At 59.7% G+C, this 21683-nt stretch overlaps 1 protein-coding gene across 8 annotated transcripts; it reads right to left on the bottom strand.

Annotated features, from left to right (window-relative positions):
- Positions 1–1038: 1038 nt before the first annotated feature.
- On the bottom strand, positions 1039–19730 carry NADK (NAD kinase). Of its 8 annotated transcripts, XM_074377688.1 has the most exons (13): positions 18295–18430; positions 14111–14291; positions 11691–11909; positions 10045–10128; positions 6581–6710; positions 6183–6291; positions 5983–6068; positions 4931–5033; positions 4457–4611; positions 4193–4292; positions 3940–4109; positions 3245–3327; positions 1039–2859 (listed from the first exon to the last, which is right to left on the bottom strand). In XM_074377688.1, exons 2-13 carry the CDS (start codon positions 14161–14163, stop codon positions 2685–2687), a joined length of 1467 nt encoding a protein of 488 aa, XP_074233789.1. In that variant the 5' UTR covers positions 14164–14291; positions 18295–18430; the 3' UTR covers positions 1039–2684. The 8 variants fall into 8 exon arrangements, with proteins under 8 accessions (XP_074233789.1, XP_074233791.1, XP_074233784.1 ...); XM_074377690.1 differs by lacking the exons at positions 14111–14291; positions 18295–18430 and adding an exon at positions 19510–19730; XM_074377683.1 differs by lacking the exon at positions 14111–14291 and having other exon boundaries at positions 18295–18584.
- Between the last annotated feature and the right edge of the window lie 1953 nt (positions 19731–21683).

The following is a 21683-nucleotide window of genomic DNA, read 5'->3' as shown; positions in this document are numbered from 1 at the left end:
TGCTCCACATAGCCCAGGTCAAGGTTCAGAGATCAACAGCCTTTGCCAAACAGTTGGGACCCCATGGGCAGTGACTAAGCCTAGCAGTGAGCTCACCCTGCGGGCCCAGGGCTCCCGGCCAGCCGGGCCGGGCCGGGCGGGCTCCCCCTCAGGGAGGCCTCTGCTCCCAGCACAGGGCCCAGACTGGGGTCCGCGCACGGCTCAGGCCGAGCCTCAGCTGCAGGAGAGCGCTCCAGCACCTGCCCCACCCTGCTGCCTGTGCACACCGACTGTGCACACACGCGCTTCCCGGCAGAACTGTGGGCCACCAGGCCCCGCGGCAGAGGGAGCAGCAGCCACTGAGACACCTGGGCAGGAAGGGGCGGCACCCCCACGTGTGACTCGATTGGAGACTCACCCAGAGAACCAACCATGTACACCTGCTTCTAACAGGCAGGGCAGGGACAGCTCCACCACCCGGCCCTGGCCCCGGGTGTCCACTCACGTCTAACCTGTGGGGGGCTGGGCATGTCTGGTTCCTCTCAGCACCCAGGGACCCTGGTGGGTGTCAGGGCTGCCCGCAGCAGGTGCCCAGGGTGGTTGTTCAGGCCTTGGTCCATGGGGCTGTGTCGGGGTCGTCTGCAACACCTGCTCTGGCTGCTGGCAAAGACTTGCCCCAAACCCACCCAGACTAGAGGGAGGCCCAGGAGCGGAGAGGGAGCAGGGGAGGAGGGAGGCGGGAGCTCCACAGCCCTCCCACCACCAGGATCCAGCTGCTCCCACAGGGCAGCCTGGGTCCAGGCCTCTGGCTCCTCCCTGCTGGACTGGCCCCGAAGCCCCAGCCAGGCCCCCTCGGAGACGACACCTGTCCAACCCCAGGGCTGGCGGCGCAGACAGTGAGGCTGGACAGGATGAGACTGGGGGCTGCGGGAGCAGGACCCCCGCCCACCACGGCCAAGGGTGGGGTCAGTGCATCTGGGTTCCCGAGGCCCGAGCCCACGCCCTTCAGCGTCTTGGTGTTAATTACAGAGACCCAAATAAAGTTGTCACTCAATTAACTCAGCTTTTTAAACAAGTCTGTTTATTGAAAGGATCTGAAAATAGTAGTAAGTCTTTCAACATTTAACAAATTTTCAAGATATTAACAATATGAAACACTAAGAATTTACTTCAAAAAATCCAGTTTCCTAGATGGTTCCACATCACGCTTTAGGCCTTGGTTAACACCTGCTTTACTGTCTGAACGAGGGGCCCGAGGCCTCCCTTCCGGACCTAAATCCGGGAATGTCGGCCCCTCTGCCGGCAGGAGGCCAGCCGAGCCTGGGGCTCACAGGCAGCTGGGGTGGACAGCACTGGACAGACACCCACACGGACGTCAGACTCATCCAGATGCATGGCCCCGGACGCCCTTCTCTCAGCAAGTGGCCTCCAACAGGGCGACACGCAGACCCCGCCTGTCACTCCAGAAGTGAGTCCAAGAGAGGACAGGCGTCCGCCCTTCCGCTCTCACCAATTTAACAGGTGAAAATGCAACTCAGAGACAAGTCAAGTTACTCCAAAACAGAGGCCGTATTATTTGGAGGCCCGTCAGGACAGTAACCAGGGGCCAAGGCCACGTGCACCCTGAGCCGGGTCCCCCCAGACTCCACACGGCCCCAGGGGTGCACACGCCCCACGCCAGCCGAGGGAGGCGCGAGGGCTGGAATGGCGGGGGCTCCCCTGCAACCAAGACCCGTGGGGGAAGCAAGAGCAGGTCAACATGAAACGTCACCACCAGCACCTTCCTGACCTTGTCCCCATGTCTCCGCAGTCACCCGGCTCTCATGGATAGCCAGCCACGCGGGCGGGACAGGATGGTCCCAGCACATAGGACACAGTGCAGACAGTGGAACGCAGCTCCACTTCACGACAGTGCAAACCCTCTTTCCTCTGAAATCTCAGTGTGTACAACAAAATCTGTATGTGAGCACTTTCACAAAGTGTAAGAGAATCTCTAAAAAGTAGACACAGGATTGAAAACGTCTTCCCGGGCGCGGACGTGCCCTGCTTCACGAGGAATGTGTGCCGTCTGACCCTCCCCCAGAGACTGCCAGGCCCAGCCAGCACCTGTCACACGTGGTGGGGGGGGGGGGGGAGCAGACAAGGCCTTGGGACCAAGGTAGGAGGGTCTGGGCAGGCTCAGTGCAGACCCCGAGGGGATGGAGGGGACCCATCCACCCCACGAACCACCCACCAACTGCTCTTCACAGAAGTGACCCTCTGGTGGCTTGAGGGGAAAGTCGTGGTGGGTAAAGGAAGATTTTGGCTATGAGACATTTATTTTCAATAGCAAAGGACAGGCCATCCATTCTGATCCCCTCTGAATTTCAATAGACTGATTTATGGAAGTTTTCTGACAGGGAATTACAAAGAGCCCACCCGGCTCGGCCGTCCCTGCCCAGAGACGGGCTCTGACCGAACCAGGGTGGGTGCGCACAGGCTGACCTCAGAGCCCCAGCCGCTGCTCGCTTGCTTGCTTAGAAATGCAGAAAAGAAGTCAGATTTAAAACATTAAAAACGGCTGATCTGGTCGACAGAAGGCAGGTTCTAGGCCCTTCCTCTGGCCACAGGCAGGGCGATGTGGCGCCTGCTTGGGCACTGGGCAGGGGCCTGCTCGCGGAGCGCATGTTCAGGCTGGCCCGTCCCGGGCGGGACAGAGCGCAGGCCTAGCTTCCTGCCCCCTGCTCTCCGTCCTCCTCCCCGTCTTCGTCTTCCGTGAAGTGGGCCTGTTTCTTCCGCACGTTCCAGTGCAGACACTGTGCCAGGCTCTCAAACCAGTCGCTCACAGGGTCCCGGACGCAGATGGAGGGGAGCGGGTAGCAAGAGGTAGTGATGCTGATGCTGAGGGAGGGGACAGGACGACACGGCCCCTCCAGCGCCCGCCGCCACCTTGCTCTGCCCGCCCACTGGCTGCGAAGCCTGGCCCTGGGTCCTCTAGTGTGTGTGGGGGGGTGTCGGGGTGGGCAACTTGCCACTTTCCAGTCTGGCCCTGAGGACAACCAGAGGCTGGCGGCTCAGTGGTAACCCCCAGGACAGAACCACAGACCCCCTCAGCCCACCCAGGTCCATGCAGGGACCCCAAGGGGTGGGGCTGCTGGAGAACGAGGGCACAGGTCTGCGATGTGCTCACACGAGGCTGGGACGGGCCCTCCAGGCTCTCGGTGACAGTGCTCTGCCTACAGGCCCCCGCCCCTCATGCCCTGCCCTAGCTCCATGGCCCACACACCTGTCTCCATGGCGGATCTCTTGTCTCTTGCGTCCATCAAAGGACACCCACGCGGTGTTCCTTGCTTCTGGTGACAGCATGATCTGAAGGGTCAAGAGGGACAGGTATGGGCTCACCTGCGTGCAGCTGAATGCCTCGGAACCAACCTTGGGGCGGCACTGTCCAGGAGGGGCCCACCAGGTGCCCAGGTCAGCTCCAGGCTATGAGAGCACTAACTCCCATTGGGCTGACACCAGCCCTGGGTGTGGAGGAAGGATGTCCATCCAGGCCCAGAGTTCCCAACTATCTACCCTCTGCTGGGGACACGGGGCTGGCATCTGGCTCTAGGCCTCCGAGCTCTCTGTGTCCCGCCAAGGCTCGCACCAGGGACCCGCGCGTCTGCGGCGCCTGGCATGGGCAACACCAGGGTAGAGAAGAGAGAGATGTGGCCAAGCAGTGGGGGCCAGTCAGCTGCCAGGATGGGGCCCTGGGGGGGACATGCCGGGCAGTGTCACTCCTCACCCCGCCCCCACCCAACACAGATGGCCCCACCCACTCAGGTCAGAAGCCCTGCTTGAGGGGCCAGCTCAGCTTTCAGTGCCCCACTGCCCCCCACTCCACTGTCTCAGCAGCAAGTGCCAGGTGCACAGAGACCAGGACAGCACTGAGGGTCCCAGCCAAGGCCCCAGCCCACAGGGTGGAGGGTGTGCTGTGACCTTGAGCTCGACGCCTGCAGGGACTACGATGGGCCGGAAGGACAGCGAGTGCGGGCAGATGGGGGTGATCATGATAGCTGGGACGTTGGGGTGGATCATGGAGGCACCAGCCGCAGCCGCATACGCCGTGCTGCCCGTCGGGGTGGAGACGATCACACCTGAAGGACAGGCTGCAGGGTCACTCTTGTGGTCACTCTCGCGGTCACTCTGATGCAGCGCCCCCATCCCCAAGGCAGGCCTGATGCCCACCTACCATCGCCCTGCACTGTGGTGATGAGGTGCCCATCCAGGTAGACGTCCACGTTGGACAGGTAGGAGGAGGGGCCTCTGTCGATCACGACCTCGTTCAGGACCTGGGGTGAGGCCACTGCAGACTAAGGGGCCGGGCGGCACCTCCCCAGTGGGCCTGCCCCCGACCTCAGCACCCGTGCTGGTCCTGGGCTCTCTGTAAACCCTGAAAGGGGGGGCCGGGGGCAGGGGGCGGGGCCCGGAGTCCAGGGGGGACGCGCCCTCTGACCTGGTACTGCATGACCTGCTTCCCGACCTCCGCGTCCAGGGCCGCGGCCAGCACCCCATTCTCGCTGATCCCGTTGGGGATGGCCACCTTCTTCCCCCTCAGCTCCTTCACGACCCTGACCTTCAGCCGGCTCCGAAGAACGACAGCTGCGTTCCCTGGGGGCCGGCAGGGGCCACGCCAGGGAGGTCAGCAGGGCTGGGCAGTGGTGCCACAGGAAGAGAGCCCCCCTTTCTTCTCCCACATTGAGAGCAACACTGTGCCTTCTGCAAAGACCAACCCGTGCACAGTACTGGACGTGGACGGCAGCCTGGCCTGTGGCAGCTCGGGCTTCTCACAGTTAGCAGAAACGTCCGAACCACTCAGAATCTAGAAATCTCTGTGTCCGGAGACATTTCAGCGCTGCTCTCTCTGCATCATCAAACCCCCAGCCAAGAAGGAAGGCAGCCCCGTGCACTCCAGCACACTGCGACTCACCCTGGATCACCTGGGAGACCTGGGACTGGAAGCTCTCGAAGCCGAAGGGGGTCAGGAAGCCCAGGGAGCCCAGGTGGAACGCCATGACCGGGGGCACGCTGCCCTGCGGGCCGGCGCGGCAGGTCACTCAGCGGGCCAGCTCCGCCAATGGCCACCCGCGCTACCCCAGCACTGAGGCACCTGCGCCCCGACAGTCCTGGGCAGGGGGCGAGGCTGACTCGGGAGGTCCGCGGGACGTTGGGGCAGGGCAGGAGGAACAGCAGGGTGAGAGCTGACAGGGCTAACTGGGCCCCTGGCCCTGAGGGCAGGAAGAAGGTGGCAAGGGCGGGATGAGCAGAACTGCTCTGACACATGGAGACCACGCCCAGGGGTTCTGGGAAGGCGGCAGGCCGGACAGAGACGGACAGCAGGCAGGTGAGGACCTGCAGGCAGCGGAGGGCGGCGGCTGCGAGGAGGCGGGGCGCCCCCGAGACCCCCTCACTCCTGTTCTTTCCCAGGGGATAACTCTGCGGCATTCCAGCCTTGCCGGTTCACACCACACCTGGTGCCGAGGCCCCGGTCCACACTGCCTGCCGGGCCTGAGCCCCGTGCCCCGAACCCCCAGATGGCACGCCCACTTCCAGGCCGCTCTCTGGGGCCACCGTGCCTGAGCGACTTGCACACCTCGGCCAGGTCTCCCTAGGGCTCCTGCCTTGCTGAGAGTAGGGGTGGGTTCCGAATGACCCCACCGCCTCCTGTGCTGACCCTCACTGTCCGTGGCCTCCACAGGGGCCCCCCCCCACGCCCTAGACAGTCAGCCTGTAGCTAAACCCTTGCCCACCCCCAGGACAGTCTCCCCACCACTGCCGTCTTCCCAGCCCAGCCCAGGCCTGGCCGCCGTTCTCTGGACGAGGCGGACGTGCCTGGCCTGCCACAGCCCCCAGGTGCTCAGACAGCAGGCGCAGCCCTTGCTGTCGCTTGTCAACTTGCTCTGCTGCCAAGTGAAGAAATTCAGAGCAGGGACCTCCTCCCTGCTCCTCACGCGGCGCCAGGACCACCACCTGGAGACCCACCTGGAAGAGCGAGGAGGCGTAAAGCAGGGTCCCATCTCCTCCCAGGCAGATGATGAAGTCGATCTGATTAGAAATGTCATCATAATCTAGAAAATACAACAGCAGACACCAGAACAGCGTCAAGCAGCCCCAACTTGCACAGCCACCCACGCCAGGCAGGAGGCTCCCGCCAGGCTGGGAGCGCCCGGGGGACGACTTGCCTTCCCTGAAGGTGCAGAACCTCCTCTTCACTGGCCCGAAGCGGTCGTCGTTCACGATGGCTGGGTCCTCCAGCACCTTCTTCTCCACGTACACGACCATGTTGTTCTCCTGGGAGGGACAGGCCAGTGACACCGGGTCAGAGGGTGCTGGTCCCCTGCGAAGCTGCCTCTTAGCATTTTACGACAAGAGGGGAGCGAGCCCTCTGTTGTGGCCGGCAAACTGCCGTCTGCCTGCTCACGTTGTGTTTCTAGGGTCCCAGAGGCTCTGTGGTGCTCGGGTACAGACGCTGCGCTCCTGGAGGGAGTCTCCTGCCTCTACAGCGCTGGAGTCAGAGCCTCGGAGCTGGGCTAGGAGCTGGCTGCGTCCCGTGACCCCCCAGGTGGGCCCCGCCACCCACCTCCATCAGGTGCACACAGAGCTCCTTGAACGGCTGGAGCAGGCTGGCGTCCCGGATCTTCTTGATGACCAGGACGCTCTTCGGGGGCTTGTTCCACGTCAGCCGCTGGCTGGCAGGGTCCTGGATGTGCCTTGGAGAGGAAAGGAGCGTGCACCGTCTCAGCCCCGTGCGAGCGCTGCGCCATGGTGTGAGCGACTCAGCCGCCCCCGAACTTCTGTGGCAAGCAAGCTCCCGTTCACAAGTCAGCAGCAGGGCCCGGGGCAGCGAGACCCCGCGTGGCCACCACGGCGGGAGCGACACCTCATGCCTGTCCCAAGCACAGGAAGCATAGCGCCGAGCGACCCTGGTGTGAAATCGGGTCTCTGGGCAGCCACGCTGTGTCCCTGCAGGTTCCTCTGTCACAAACGCACCCTCTTGGGCATCCAACTTGGGGAGGCTGGGAGGGGGGCAGTATACAGGAAATTTCTGGACCTTCCCCTCCCAACACAAAACTGCTCAATAATTTTTATTAAAAAAAAAAAAAAAGGGCCTCCCTGAAAACAAAAGCCCACATCCCGTGGCACTCTGTGGCTGACGTGGTCTGTGGGCAGCAGGTCGTCCCTGAGGGGCAGGGGTGTCCCCTCCCCCAAGGCCAGGCCCCCCAGTATGACTCTGACAGCTGTGCGCATCCTGGGAGACGCCCCGCCGGCCGCGGATGAGCTGGCACATGTGTGGAGAGGTGGACGGAGGGGCCGGCTCCGCGGTCAGCACGCACCTCAGCCTGTTGGGAAACAGTCCTGCAAAGGGCAGTGTGGCCGGCGGAGACTCCCTTCTGGACTCAAGCTCCCCAGTCGGCCTAGGGCCAGCGCCTCCCTGAACACCCACCGGCCTGCAAGCAACTTCCAAAACCACCACTCAAACCATGAAGGAGCGGCGGGCATCCAGCTGCTGCTGACTGCCCAGCACTCACCCCTTCCAGGCGTTTCTGCGAGGGGGGCGGCGCTCAGGCCCCTTCAGGTCACACTCGTGCTCAGGGGGCTGGGGCCGCCCGCTCAGCATTGCAGTTCTGCTCAGCCAAGGCGGGGAGGGCAGCGCAAAGCAGCCCCCAGACCCACCCGCACCGGCACCACAAACTCACTTCTAATCCTCAAAACTGAAAACAAAACCTGGAGTAAAGTGACTTGTTCCAGGTTCCACAAAAGGACGGGGCCGAAAGTGCCTCCTCAAATCAAGTCACACAAACCAAGCTGGAGTCGACCTTCTTATCGTTTACACCGTCCTCCAGTCTGACCACCACTCAAATCAGAGTCCTCAGGGTCCCCTGGAGCAGCAAAGAGCTTGGACTCGGCCACCCCGCTCCACGGAGGCTGGCCACAAGCTCTGCCCAGAGCTGCCGGGAGGTCAGGACACGCCCCAGGCAGCCCCAGGCGGTCACTGGGCCGCGGAACCGGCTTGGCCCTGGGGGAGGAGCTCACAGGACGGGCGGGCCCTCAGACTTTGCCCCTCTGCCTGGCTCGTGGCCCCTCCGGCCCTGAGACTCTTCTGTGCCCAGCCAGAGCCACCAGGTGCCATCGGCTTGGTCTTGGGCACCCACTGGTCACTCGATGTCCTGTTGGGTTACTGCAAGCACAGACGCGGACCCCTCCTTGGCACAGAGGCTCTGGGCGGCAGACAGGAGGGCAGGGACGCCTGACTGCTCAGCAGGGGACCCATCTGAGTCGCCACCGCGTCGGCCGAAGGCGTCAGATACTGGCAATTCCACACGTTTCAACATAAGAGGAAATACGTGTTCACGGTAAATTGTAAACAATAAAGTAGGAAGTCAGTCTCTTGTAATCAACTCCTCTACAACGTTTACTTCTGAACTTCGGGGGAGAAGGCAGGTTGAGCACACGGGAACCCTGTCCCGTCAGCCAGTGTTGGGAAGTGGCGAGGATGAGGCAGGGACACAGAGTCCCGGCCTCTCAGGGACGACAGCCATGCAGGCAGTGCCGGCAGACACAGCTGCTCACCCCTCAGCCCCAGAGGCACTTCTGAGGGAACTGCCCCTCTGCTGGGAGCACCCCACCCAACCCAATTCAGATGTGGCCGAGACCCCAGCCAAGGCTCATGGGGCCCCAACACCCCCGTCTGCCCCAGTGACTGTGGGCTGAGCTGGGAGCAGATGACGCTGATCGAGGCTGGACGGTGAGGGGCCACCCAGGGCGGCGCTTAAGCTGACAGGAGCGGCAAGGATGGGGCAGCACCGCCGAGAGCAGCAGCTGCAGGGAGGGGTGAGGCTGGGTGTGGACCTGGTTACCAGTGTGGCCGCTGTGCAGAGCGCAGAGCGCGGGCGCCGGGGGCCGCCGTGGACAGGCAGGGGTCTGCGGACAGAGGGGACCCACCCGCATAGGCAGCAGTAACTACACCATGGCCAGCACCCAGAACGGGCAGAGGCACTAGGACCAGTTACTCAGGTGCCTGGGCCGCGCTCGGGGTCGCTGGGATTCACACACCACAGCACCAGGCGGCCCGGGGGGTGCGGGCAGCACTGCCGTCTCCTGCGCTGCCCGCAGACTGGCAGACGGCCAAGAGAGCAAGGACCCCGAAAGGTTAGTCCCAGAAGCACACCTGAGCCAGGGGGGGAGTAGAGCTCAGTGGTAGAGTGTGTGCCTAGCATGCGCGAGGTCCTGGGTTCAGCGCCCGGTGCCTCCATTAAAAATAAATAAATAAATAAATAAAATCTAATTATCTCCTCCCTGAAATTAAAAAAGTTAAAAAGTACACCTGAGCCCTGGGCCCCGACCCGTTCAGAATGTGAAGGAGGGGCCACCGCCAGGCTCCACCCAGGCCTGGGGCTTGAGGCAAGACTGCCTCAGCTGGGTCCCACGGCGCCAGCTCAGCCAGGTTAGCATCCTCTCCCACGAGGCAGACCCGGCGGAGCAGTGCAGAGAGTCTGCAGCTCTCTGGGACCATCAAACACCAGGTGGCAGACGCCACACTGAGGGAGAAGGGTGAGTGTTAAAGCGTCCAGTGAAATAACCCCACCTTCTTAGTTTTCACATAGTGTCTCACCTGGCCCCAGGTGGCCAGGGCCCCGCGTCTCGGAAACGCAGAGCTTACAAGCGCTGCACCTGTGAGGCGGGTTATCTCACAAACAACTCAGATGTTCAAAAACCCTAATTAACGCCTCTGCTTTTTAATAATTAAGACAAACAGTTGAGCCTTCAAATGTGTTACTATGAAATATGTCATCTTCCCCTAGAATTTTTACTGTGAAAAGCGGAAGTAACTCTAAATATCTTACCCAAAGCCCTGCCGTGCCCATGGAGCAGACCCCCATTCACTTTCTCAAAGGTGCTGGAGGCCCTGAGCTCAGCGGGAGTCAGTGAAGTTGCCTCATGACCTCTGGTGGACTCAGAAGCCACGTGATACATGACTTCCCATTCCAAGTGTCAGAACCTCCCACAGCACAGCGATCCCAGGACAAGCCCCAGAAGACTTACATGATGGTCTGGGGGTTCTGCAGCACGCAGGCCTTTGGTCCAAAAGTGGTCACTGGGCACGGCCCGTGCAGAGAGCGGGTCCTCCTGTGGGGAGAGGGCACGCAGTGCAAGCTGTCAGACGGGGGCACAGACTGTCGGACTGGCACCAGTAACGCCGTCATCTGCCCACCATCCAAATGCAGGTCCTGGTGACTCCATCCTGACCCGCAGAGCGGCCCAGGAGTGCCACATGCCGTCCACGCAGCGGCAGAAGGAGCGCAGCCTGGGGTACATCCAGAAACACTCCTTAGAACAAGGACCCTAAGCCAGAGCAGGTGCCCGGGGCCCAGCCCAGAAACAGGGAGCACACCCCCGGGAATAGCCTGGGAATCGGAATTCTTGTCTTGGCAAGTCAATCTGAGGGCAAGTCCTTGGGTCAATACTTGAGAATTAAGACCTTAGCAATCATCCCTAAGTATCTAAATTAAAATTCTAACAGAAATGCTCACTCTGAGTTGCACGTATGGCCCAACATTTTCAATAATTAAGAGTGACGCAGCCACAATCAAATCACACCACAAAGGGTGCTGTGGCCAGCACGTGTCAGGGGGCCCCGCTCGGTGGCCCCGTCCTCTCCTTGAGGACCTAGCACCACCCTGGCAGGGGCCACGGGAACGATGTGGACACTATCCGTCCCCCAGTGGCAGGGTGGTGGTTTGTCACCCCCACACAAAATGTCAGTTCCAATGGCCTTTTTCTGCACCAAAAACACCGGCACAAAGAGGGCCAAATGGAGACAGCAAACTTGCTTTTGTCTCTACCTGCCTATCTCACGGTTCAGCAAAATCTTCAAATCCCAATGCAGACAAAACAGGTTTTCTACTGTCTTGTGAAGGGCAGTCACCCCCAGGAGAGTCACGGGGTCAGGTCAAGGCCCCTCTTGTGGGCTCTTGAGAATCTGCAGGAACTGGGGCCTTTGGGAACTGAAAGATCTTTGGAAATGCCATTCAGAGCAAATTACTCCAAGTCGGCATTTACATACAACCCTCGAGACCAGCTTCGGCTGGGCCCGCCCATCCCACCCTCATAGACGCAAGGCCACCTCTGACCTGCTGCCACCACGCCGGGTTCAACATGCCCTGAAAGGGGCATAAGCGCCAAATCCTGCAGAGGCCACCCTGGGCCGACTGCCGGGACCCCGCAGCAGCACGCCTCACCTACCCCCACCCGGGGATCAAGGGGCGCGGCCTCCACGCACCAAGCCCCCCGTGGCCCCTACAGACGGACGCCCGGGCCCACACGCGAGGCGGCGCGGTTCCGACAATTCAGATGTTCAATGCCCCAGAGGCGGGCACCCGGCTCCCACAGGGTGAGTGAGCACTGCTCCTTCTGGAGCCTTAGTGATGCCAACACCAGGCGGCCACACTCAGCCCAATGCCAGCCCTTCACCAGGTGGACCAGATGGCGGCACCTGCGGGCACCACCCACACAGCTCACCCGTCCCAAGTGAGAGGGGAGGAGTGTCCTCTGCGGGGGTGCCCTCTGGGGGGAAGGTAACCTCCGGGGGGGGTGTCCTTTGAGGGAGGTGCTCTCTGGCGGGGTGTCGCAGCGAGCGCACCCCTCTCCCACATGTGTGAGCGCCAACACAGGCACCAGAGGCCTCGTACCTGAACTCCCTGGTGCTCGCCAGGGCGGGCGAGGCCGACAGGCTGCGGGACTTGGCCCGCCCCCGGATGGGGTGGCCGAGCCCCCAGTCCTCGTCCCCATGGCATGCGGAGCAGCGGTAGGAGGCCGCATCTGCACTCAGCTCCTTACTCTCGTTGACTTTTTCTTGTTCCATTTCCGTGGCTGATGAATGAGGACTTCGGCCTGAGAAGTCCGGGTGCCTTAATGTAATAAAGTAAACAAGGTAAATATGTACACACAAAATAGTGGACACACGCATGCGCCTGCTGTCAGGAAAGACGGCTGAAGGCAACTCGCTAAAAGGACTTTCAAAATGGTCTGTGCCAATGAACATATGTATGTTCACGTGTAACTGAAAAACTGTGCTCTACCCTGGAATTTGACACAACATTGTAAAATGACTACGACTCACTAAAAAAGTGTTAAAAAAAAAAAAAAAGAAAATGGTCTGTTTCCCCCTCAAGACACTTAAGGACTCAGGAATCCACCTGTGGTTTTTAGCAACGAGTAGAGCTGAAAGTCCAAGCGTAAGAGAAGACGGTCACAGCTTACCTGGGAGGGAGGAGTCACAGCCGGGCGGTCTCAGATACCTCTCGGGCAGAAACTCCGCGTGAGTGTGCCTGGTGAGACCGGCCGGCGGCACGCGCCACCTCCCAGCCTTAACATGAAGCAGGAAGAGACAGAAGCACAAGCAAAGCAACCCTCCCACCACCTGGGACGGTCTGAACTCGTCCCGACCAGCTCGGGGCCAAGAAGGGCATCCAACCCAACACGACAGTCCCCGGCAAGGTCAGAACAATGTGAGCGTGAGACCCGAGTCTGGCCCCTCACCCCTGCCCACTGAGCAGTGCTGACATCGCTGAGGTATGAGAGTAACGAGCTAAGGTTTAAGTCGCACGTGAAAGAGGAGCAGCGTTTGGAGAAAAACGACAGTCGCTGAACCAGCTCAGACTGAGGGTTAAAGAACTACACTCACTGAAAAACTCGGACCAAAAGGTCACTTCCCAGGAAAACGGCCGACTAACAAGAGGGACGGCAGTGCCGCTCCCTCCTCGGGAGGCGAGCAGAGTGGGCCTCCTCGCAGGGAGACCCAGCAGGGCGACCTCACCACCTCGACAGGGAAGGGAACAGGGCCGTCCCGGCAGAGCCTGCAGCACACGCGGGACGCAGACCCAGCACTAGAGGGGCCACGGGGGAGGCAGGGGGAGGCCTGAAGGAACGTGTGGGAACCACAGACAAGCTGCGGCCTCAAGACCAGGTCACAGTGATGGCGTCCCTGAACCCCCCCTCCCCCCGGCCGCACTTTACAATCACCTAAGGAGCTTTGGAAAAGACTGATTCCTGAGCTTGACCCAGACCAAAGGCACCAGCGGCTTTCAAAGCCCACGAGGCAATTGCGGGTTTAGCCAGGGATGACGGGGCTGCCCCAGTGGGTCAACACCCTCCTAGCTCGGGAAACACCGACGTTTCGTCCAAATAGATGAAAAGTTAAAATGAAAACCAGAACCTACAAAGACTTGTCTGATATAACCAGTCCTACCTGACTCTGTCCCTGAGGCCACAGCCAGTGCAACAAGGCAAGAAGCTGAAAAACAGCACACAGACAGAGGAGGAGCAGGGAGGACCACTTGCGGGTGACAGGGCTGGCTGCGCAGAAAATAATGTGGAGCCGACAAGAGCGACTGTCACAAGTGAGTTTATCGGGAAGGTTGCAGGAGACTAAGTGAACATACAACAATCAGCTGTGTTTCCACACTAGCAACGGCAGTAAGAAACTGACGTTTAAAACCCTATCTACAGCAGCATGAAGTCCAGCACATGCAAGGGTACAGCTGGAACGCAGCGCCTCCTCCCAGCCGTGAGGCGGGCAAGTCTGGTGTGCGACGGGCCCCGCGACAGCCTCAGAGGACAGAACCGACGTGTGTATCTGGAAGGTGCTGACAGAGCGGACCGTGAAGTTTCTCACAGGAAAACAAACCTCTAACTACATGCAGGGACAGACGCCAACCAGGCTTACTCTGGTAATCATTCCACAACGTTTGAAAAACAGAATCCCAGCGTTTCATGTAAATAATACGTAACTAACATTGTGTGTCAACTGTACCTCAGTAAGAAGTGTAAGCCCTGTACACTGAGACGGCCAAACACTGCCGGCAGAGCTTAGAGGAAACAAGTAAATGGAAACACGTCCACGTTTGCAGACGGGAGGACACAGTGTTGCTAAGGTCTTAGTGCTCCCCAGAGTGACCGCCAGATTCTACCCAAACCCAGCAAACAAAATCCTGCCCTTTCGATAGGAAATGACAAGCTGATTCTAAAATGAACGTGGAAATTTAAAGGACCTAGAATAGCTAAAAAAAAAAAAAAGACTGAAAAAACAATGTTGGAGGACTAACACTACCTGATTTCGTGACTTGTCGTGAAGCTACAGTAACCAGATGAGGTGGCGCCCATGTGAAGGTCAACACAAGGTCGAGGGAGCTGAAACCTCGCACACGTTCAGTCGGTGGGTTTTCAACAGAGGGGTCTCACCGGGGAGGGCGACCTTTCCAAACAGCTCCAGGAAGACTCGACAGCCACGTCTGAAAGAATGAAGCTAAACTCTTTTCTCACATAAGATGCAAAGAGCAACTCAAAATGGATTACAGACCTAAGTGTAAGGCTCAAAACCATAAAACTTTTAGAAGAAAGCACTGGAGAAAATCTCAGCGGCCTTGGGTTTGGTGAGTCTTAAATGGGACACACAGAACACAGACTTCAGAACTCGAAAAACTGAACTTCAGTACAATTAAAATCTTTCACTCTTCGTAAGACACTTAAGAAAATGAAATTACAAGCGGTAGACCAACAAAACACATTTACTAAATGTATGTGTGACAAAGGAATTGCTTCCAGAAAATATGAAGATTTCTTAAAACCTGGTAAGAAAACAACCCAGCTAAAACATGGGCAAAGACCCCACGTTCGGCAAACAGGCAGGCGGAGAGGCGCCCCGCAGCGCGCCACGAGGGGACGCCAGCTCACAGCACGGCGGGCCCCCACCCCACCAGGGCAGCCGGCGCCAGTTCCCCCAGAGCCAGTCTGCAAGTTTAATGCGGTTTCTATAAAGACCCCAGCCAGCTTTCTTGTAAGTAGGGACACGCTTACTCTAAAACGTGTATGGGAGGGAAAGGAGAGCGAAGACGGTGTGTGAGAAGCTGGATGAGGGGCGAGTCCCCTCTGAGACGCGATCGAGGCGGCGGGGCGGGGGCCAGAAGCAGAGCCACGCAGACACAGCCCACTGCCTCTGGCAGGTGGGCGCAGGCAAGTCAAGGAAGGCAGGAGCATCCTTCCAAGGGCGGTGCTGGACCCGCTTCGCCCCCAGGCAAGAAGGGAACTTGGCCTCACCTTCACACCTGAGGCAAAAATTAACTTAAAATGGGTCCAAATGGCTTAAGTTAAACATAAGACAAACTATAACTTTTTTTAATCCTTTTGCTTTTTGTTCAGGAGGGGACATAATGAGGTTATTTATCTATTTATTTATAAATAACGGAGGCACTGGGGACTGAACCCAGGACCTTGTGCATGCTAAGCACACGCTCTACCACCGAGCTACACCCTCCCCCTCCAAACATAAACTATAACTTTTATTAGAAAACAGGAGAAAGTTTTGGGTACCTATGACTAAAGAGAATGTTTTGTACATGATATAAAAAGCACAGTTTGTAAGAGATTTTAAAAAATCGATAAACTAGGCTTCGTTGAAATTAGAGATGTGCTCTGTGGAAGACCCTGTTAAGAGGATAAACAGCAAGCTACAGACTGGGAGAAAACGTTTTCAAACTAGTTATCCAACAGAGGATTTGTATCTGTAACATATAAATAACTCTCAAAATGCAACAGTGAAAAGCCAAACCGTCTGACTGTTAGAAGAGGAGCTGACCGCAGAGGATGTGCGGAGACGAGCGGGAGGAGGCTCCACGCCACCCCCACCCCAGAAGGGGATTAAAATCCCAACGTGGCGTCCCTGCACACATCAGAACGGCTCAAACAATTAAACGCTAGAGAGGCTGCCGGGAAGCGCCCTCTCCCACACTCCAGAAAGGTCCTACAGTTTCTTACGCACAGCCCAGCCACTGCATTTATCCCAGAGAAATAACTGCTGTTCACAGAAAAACCTGCACATGAACGCTCACAGCTTTGCAACAGCCCAAAACTGCAGAGGGCGCAAACGTCTCCCAGCTGGTGAACGGGGCAGCGAACTGCGACTGGTCCCACAACAAAGCGGCACCCACAGCAGGCGGGGCGCTCTCAGGGCCTCCGTGCAAACCAGGCCAGTCCCAGGCGGTAACGTAACGAACGCTCCCATGTATACAACCTTCTCCCAATGACAAAATTAGGGAGAGGCGGAGAGCGGTGGTTGCCAGCAGTGTGAGGAGGCCTGGGGTGGGGGCTCCTTGGCACAAGGGGACAGCTGCGAGCCTGCACTGTGGTGGGGGTCATACAGATGTGCACAGGGTGACACTGGAGAGGAGCACACACATGTGGAAACTGCTTTAGTCTGAGGAAGGGGTGCATGTGGTGGCGGGACTCTTCCAATGCTGGCTTCCGGGGTTCTGTATTACCGCACACTCGCCCCGGAGGTAACACTCGGGGTTTGGGGCACAGGGGTTTCTCTATCACTTTAACAACTTTCTGTGAGTCCATAATTATTTCAAAGCAAACAATTAATTTTTAAAAAAAGAATAAACCAATCAAAATCACAAAAAGCAAATGTATTTAAAAATTGTCTATTACAAATTATCCAGGAGCTGTCAATCTTTAGTTACAAAGATTATCTCCACAGCATATTTTTTGACTATGGCAAATCAGGACGCACATTTAATTGAAGTTTATTTGCTATGTCAACTGCTTTAAAAGGATGAAATTCTAACTCCATCCAAGTTCATTAAAGTTCCCGACAGCACTAGTCTAGTTGTGAAAACCTTCTGCATTGGGGGGTTTTATGAGTACAAAAGCGCTGAAGCGTTCTAATGAAGCATTCAGAGATAAACACCTGCCCAAAGGGGCAGTGAGACACGGTGGCACCAGGAGGTAAAATATAAACATAACACTATGACGTCCAGTGCGAGCTCTCAACAGGTATTTGGGGAAAAATGGAAAGAAAAAGGAAAGTTCATTTGGTGACGGATATGGAACTGTTCAACGTGACTTCTTAACACTGAGTTGAAACAAAGTACCTTGTAAATCTCCCTTCTCCTCTCGCATCAATAAATGATGCGAAATGCCAGCAAGGATGTGATAAAACCAGGCGCACACACCGGCAGCTTCTGAACCGAGGCAGACCTTTTGGAAAGTTCTACGGCAAGTGCACCAAAAGCCAGACTGGGGGCCATATAAAGGAACAGCGCTAGAGACCAAAGTGGGCTGTGGCTGCCGCCCCTCCTTGGGCAGACAGGAAAACAGGGTCTGCGCAGTTCTGAACGAAGCCAGGTAACACCCTGTCTGGCTGCACACCGCACACCTCCAGGCCACCTTCACCAACTTCCCCTGAATGCTTTCCACCAACTGTCTAAACACCTGTTTGCCTGTTCCCACCTGTTAAACTCAGGAGCAGGCAGTCCACTGTGAGTCAGGAGATACTGCAAATGGTCAGCGAGCAGCACAGACCACAGCGGGGGAATCCTGCAGTTTACAGGCTGGCCTAGTGCCTGTCAACAGGTGTGAAGCCCGGCAGACACGGAGTGCGCCACGGGCTCCGACGGCTGTAACATCCCTGCCCATAGGGAAGCCCTGATTCCAGGTAAAGGTGTGCGGACACCAAACCCCACAAAGAACCACCTGCCCCTTCCTTCTGCAGCTTAAACGGTCCTTTGCTCAGGCGCTGATCAGGCGGCCGGCGGTTTCCGGATTTGCTTACGGGGCCCCTCCCCTCCCGGCTACCTCCCCAGGGAGGCCCTCGATCACCGCTTCGTGCCGGTAGCGAAGCCCACCTGCAAGTTCAGGGAGGACAACCAGGAGCACCGGAGGCCCCTCCAGGGAGCCTGTGTCCGCGCCTCCCGGCGCCCGTCCCTGTCCCTGTCCCTGTCCCTGTCCGCAGTCCCCGCGGGAGCAAAGGTCATGGCCGGAGGACTCTGGGCGAGGCCGCAGCGGAGGACCGGGAGCGAGTCCGCGCAGGGCGCCGTCCAGGACGTGAAAACGACAGGGCTCCGGCCCGGGGCGCACCCACGACGGGCCGGTCCCCCGACGAGGACCCGAGTGCGCCAGACAAGGGGGCAAAATGACCAGGGACTTGGACCGGACCCCTGCGAGGCCCCGCCACCGGCTCGGGGGCGTCGGGAATGCGCTTCCGGAGGACGTGGACCCCTAACTGACCGCCCCGCGTGAGGGCCGAACCCTCCAAGCTGCCCCACAGCGCGGACTCGGGGGGCGAGGTCCGGCCGCCCGGACACTTGCAGGGAGGCCCGGGTCGGGGGTCGGCTGGCTGGCCGGCCGGCGCCTCCCGGCGTCCACGCCCGCGCGGTGGGCAGGGCAGCCCTCGGTCCCCCGCCCCCGGCCCTCCGACCCCAGCCAGCCCGCTGGGCCGAGGAGCCGAGCACTCACCGTTCGCGGCCGCGGGCGCCTGCGGGGCCGTTCCCACGCTGGGCCGAGCCCGCGGGCGCCGCCGCCCCGCCGCCACTCGCCGTCGCTAGCCGGCTCCCGGCGCCGCAGCCGCCCCCTGCCCCATGGCCGCCCCCAGACCACGGCCGCCCGCCCCGCGGCGCCGGCCCGCAGAGCAGCAATGCCGCCACGCCGCCAGTACGCACGCGCGCCCGGCCCGCCCCGCGCACGCGCCCCACCCGCACTAACACCGCGCATGCCCTCGGCGGCCTGCGCATGCGCCCCGCACACGTGGAGGGGGAACCCGCCCCGCCGGGGCTGGGGGCGGGGCGGGGGCGGAGGCCTGGGGGCGGGGCTGGGACGGCCCTGGGGGAAGGGCGAGAGGGCGGGCGCGGGGCCTCGGCCGCCCCCACCCCGGCGGCGGCCCAGAGAGGACGACGCCTGGTCGCCACTCACCCCGCAGCCTCGGAGGCACGGTCACCAGCCTGGCCTCCCCGCCTGGCGCCCTTCCCGCCCTCCCCCTCTCCCACGCGGGCCAGGTGGGCTGACTGCGGCCCCTGCGAGTGGGGACACCGCCCGCCGAGGGCTCCGTAACTGCCAGTGTGTGGCTCTGCTTACAAGGAGTATGTTCTGGGAACCAAAACTCGGTGGGAGCTGCGACAGAACCCCGCCCGTCGGCTGCCGGCCCCGCTGGAGGGAGCGGCCTGACCCGGCCATCGTGGGCCTCGCCCGGCCCATGCAGCCTGGCCGGTCCTAGCACACCGCCTGTCCCCGAGGGGCTCTGGGCCTGGGTCTCAGTGGGGCCCGCCGAGGGTGGGCTGCCAACTGTTCTCCACCCCCGCTCCAGCCCCGCACTGGAGGACCTGGGGAGGAGGGAGGAAGGCGGCCAAGGTGGATCTAAGCACCCCGCCCCGGCTCAGACACCTTGCGTCCTCCCTAGGCGTGCTGAATTGACGGGTTACCCACCACCAGTGCACAGAGTCGTGTCCCAGTCGTGTGCCCCGCTCCTGGGACGCGTCTGTGAATAAGCTGACGCTGGGTCACTGTAGATGAGCCACGGCAACGTGGGGCGGGAGCTCTGTAACCTGCCTGGCTCTCCAAGTACTAGCCGTGTTCTTTTCCACACCCGGGTCTCCTGGACGTACAGCGGAACCCAGCCCCTCTGTGGACTGGGGTCCTCTGCAGCATTCTGGCCTCCAGGTCTCCCCAGCCCCATACCTGCTGTTGACAGTCGTCTTCTCCGGCCGGGACTCCTGGCCCTGTGTTCAGCGACCTGGAACACAGCTGGGCACAGAACAGGGCACGCCTCACTGCTGTCCTGGGATCACAGGGCAATGGGGTCACCAGTGGAAAGGGGGCAAAGATGGTGGGAACTTGGGGGGATTTCTCAAGCTCTGGAACTTCCCCATCTGGTTATTTTGCAAACCCAACCGCTTCCCCAAAGTAACCCCCAGACACACCCACAGAAAAGAGAAGCCTTTGAGCTGCTTTTTTTGTATCTGATCTGTTTTTGGATTTGATCATTAACATAATAATGTTAATGCTTGATCCAGCACTTGGCTACGAGCCAGGCACTGGGCCAGGCCCCAAGAACCTTCCAGAGCAGGGACGGTCTTTGCAGAGAAGGCACCAAGGCAGGAGCGCCTACCTTGTAACTAGCCAAGGTCACACAGCAGGCACCCTTCCTGTGTACCCCTTTCTAAAGTGAATTTGTGCAGGTGTGTGTCTGTAACCCTGGAAATCTGTCCTCTGTGGACCCAGACAGACTTCCAGCAGGAGCGCGTCCCCATTGCAGGAATGAGAAAACAGGCTATGGTTTCCTTCAGCTGAGCCTGATTGTGCAATTCCTCCCAGCAGGCCCTGGGTCCCACCCTGGGGCTCACACCCAGCCCCTGAAGAGCTGACCAGCAAATCACAGAAAGTCCGATGCTGGGAGGAGCACCTTAGGGCATCTGGAAGTTTCCTAGAGATTTTGCTTGGGCCGAGTCCAAAGGCTGAGCTGGGATGAGCCAGGCTATCATGGGGAGAGGGGAGAGCCAGCAGTGGGGACAAAGCCTGGCTGAGGGTGGGGGATGGATGCCAGTCCAGCCAGTGTGGGCTGGGCAAAGGATGGGGGGTCTGCCTGGGGAGGGGCTCAGGGTTCAGGAAAGGTCTCATTCTGGCCAGGCCATGGGCATAAACTCTCCCAGTGCCAGGGCTGCAGAACTCTGTTAATTTGAAATTTGTTTGTTTGTATCCTTTTCCTGAAACACGACTCTATTGTTTAAGCTTTGGACTCCCCCAAACCTGGACCCACATTCTTCTGAGGGTTGAAAGATGGGGGACCCTGCTGGGGGTGGCGGTGGGGAAATGCAGGAAGCAGGGCCATGAAGGGTGGAGTGACAGGGCTGCCAGCTCAGAGACTGATTCAGGCAGGGGGTGCCCCTGGATTTGGGTGGAGGCGGGTCCTGATCCCACTCCTGGGGAAGGAGGACTCAGCTGTGCCTGGCTGAGGGGAACCAAGTGAACCAAGGCTGCCCAGCACCCAAAAGGGGAAGTGGCTAGGACTCGACGAGCCTCCCTGTGGAGGAGCTGAGTGTCCCAGGCTATCCAGAGGTCATCTCGTCCACCCCCCTAGCTCTGGCCTCCAGCCAGCATGCCTTGGACAAGCCGGCCCTTCCTGTCCTGCCTTACGTGGCCCTCCCCAGGGGCCAGTGTCCGGAATTGCGCACTTGGGAGTCTCTGGGATGCCCCCGCCCCCATACTTCTCAGCAGGGTGCTGGGGGAAGGGCACGCCCCCGGGAGGGTGGGGATCCCTGCCGGTGAAGCCCAGTAAGCAGCCCCTGCCCCAGCACCTCACGCACACGTGGGACTCTGGATCCTCACAAGGTCTCTAGGAGCAGATGATTTTCTTCTTGAGATTTCCACACAGCGAATCTAGAGAAGACAAATAACTTGCCGGACATCACACAGCTAGGATGAGAAGGGGAAGAATTTGGCCTTGGCTCTGGCAAGGACTCCGGCGGGACTCCAGGAGTGGGGACCCACGCGGGGGAGACAGAGCTGGGTGGGGGATAAGGCGAAGAGGTCTGGTGGGCCAGATAGAGTGGTGGGAGAGGAGTCAGGGGAGACAGGTGGGGGTGGGGCAACCCCCCACACATTAGGAGGAGGACCACAGGGGCGGGCAGGAGGCTATGTAGAGGGTCAGGCTTTGGGGATTGTGGGGACAGAAGGAAACCCGTGCCTGGGGAGGCTGGACACAGCGAGGGGACCTGTGCACCGTGTGCTGCAGGAAGAAGAGACTGGACCTCGGAGCACAGGTGCCAAGTGCCCGTGGACCTAGAGGTCACTGCAGTTCATGTCCAGCTGCTGAGGGCTCCGTGCTGAGCGTGGACACCGCACCTGTGACAGGT

This window comes from Camelus bactrianus, chromosome 13 (genome assembly GCF_048773025.1).
Source record: "Camelus bactrianus isolate YW-2024 breed Bactrian camel chromosome 13, ASM4877302v1, whole genome shotgun sequence".
In the NCBI taxonomy this organism is placed as follows: domain Eukaryota; kingdom Metazoa; phylum Chordata; class Mammalia; order Artiodactyla; family Camelidae; genus Camelus; species Camelus bactrianus.
Note: the sequence above shows the minus strand (reverse complement) of the source record. Positions and strands in the feature narration are given on the sequence as shown.

What these genes read in the sequence shown, in the direction of transcription:
- NADK (XM_074377683.1), bottom strand. Translation starts at nt 18,569, where the DNA reads ATGCGCAGGCCGCCGAGGGCATGCGCGGTGTTAGTGCGGGTGGGGCGC. An exon ending in CAGAACCCCCAGACCATCAT is followed by an intron (nt 6,711 to 10,044) that starts GTAAGTCTTCTG and finishes TTCCTCTCCAAG; the next exon opens with GCACATCCAGGACCCTGCCA. An exon ending in GTTCTGCACCTTCAGGGAAG is followed by an intron (nt 6,069 to 6,182) that starts GCAAGTCGTCCC and finishes TGTATTTTCTAG; the next exon opens with ATTATGATGACATTTCTAAT.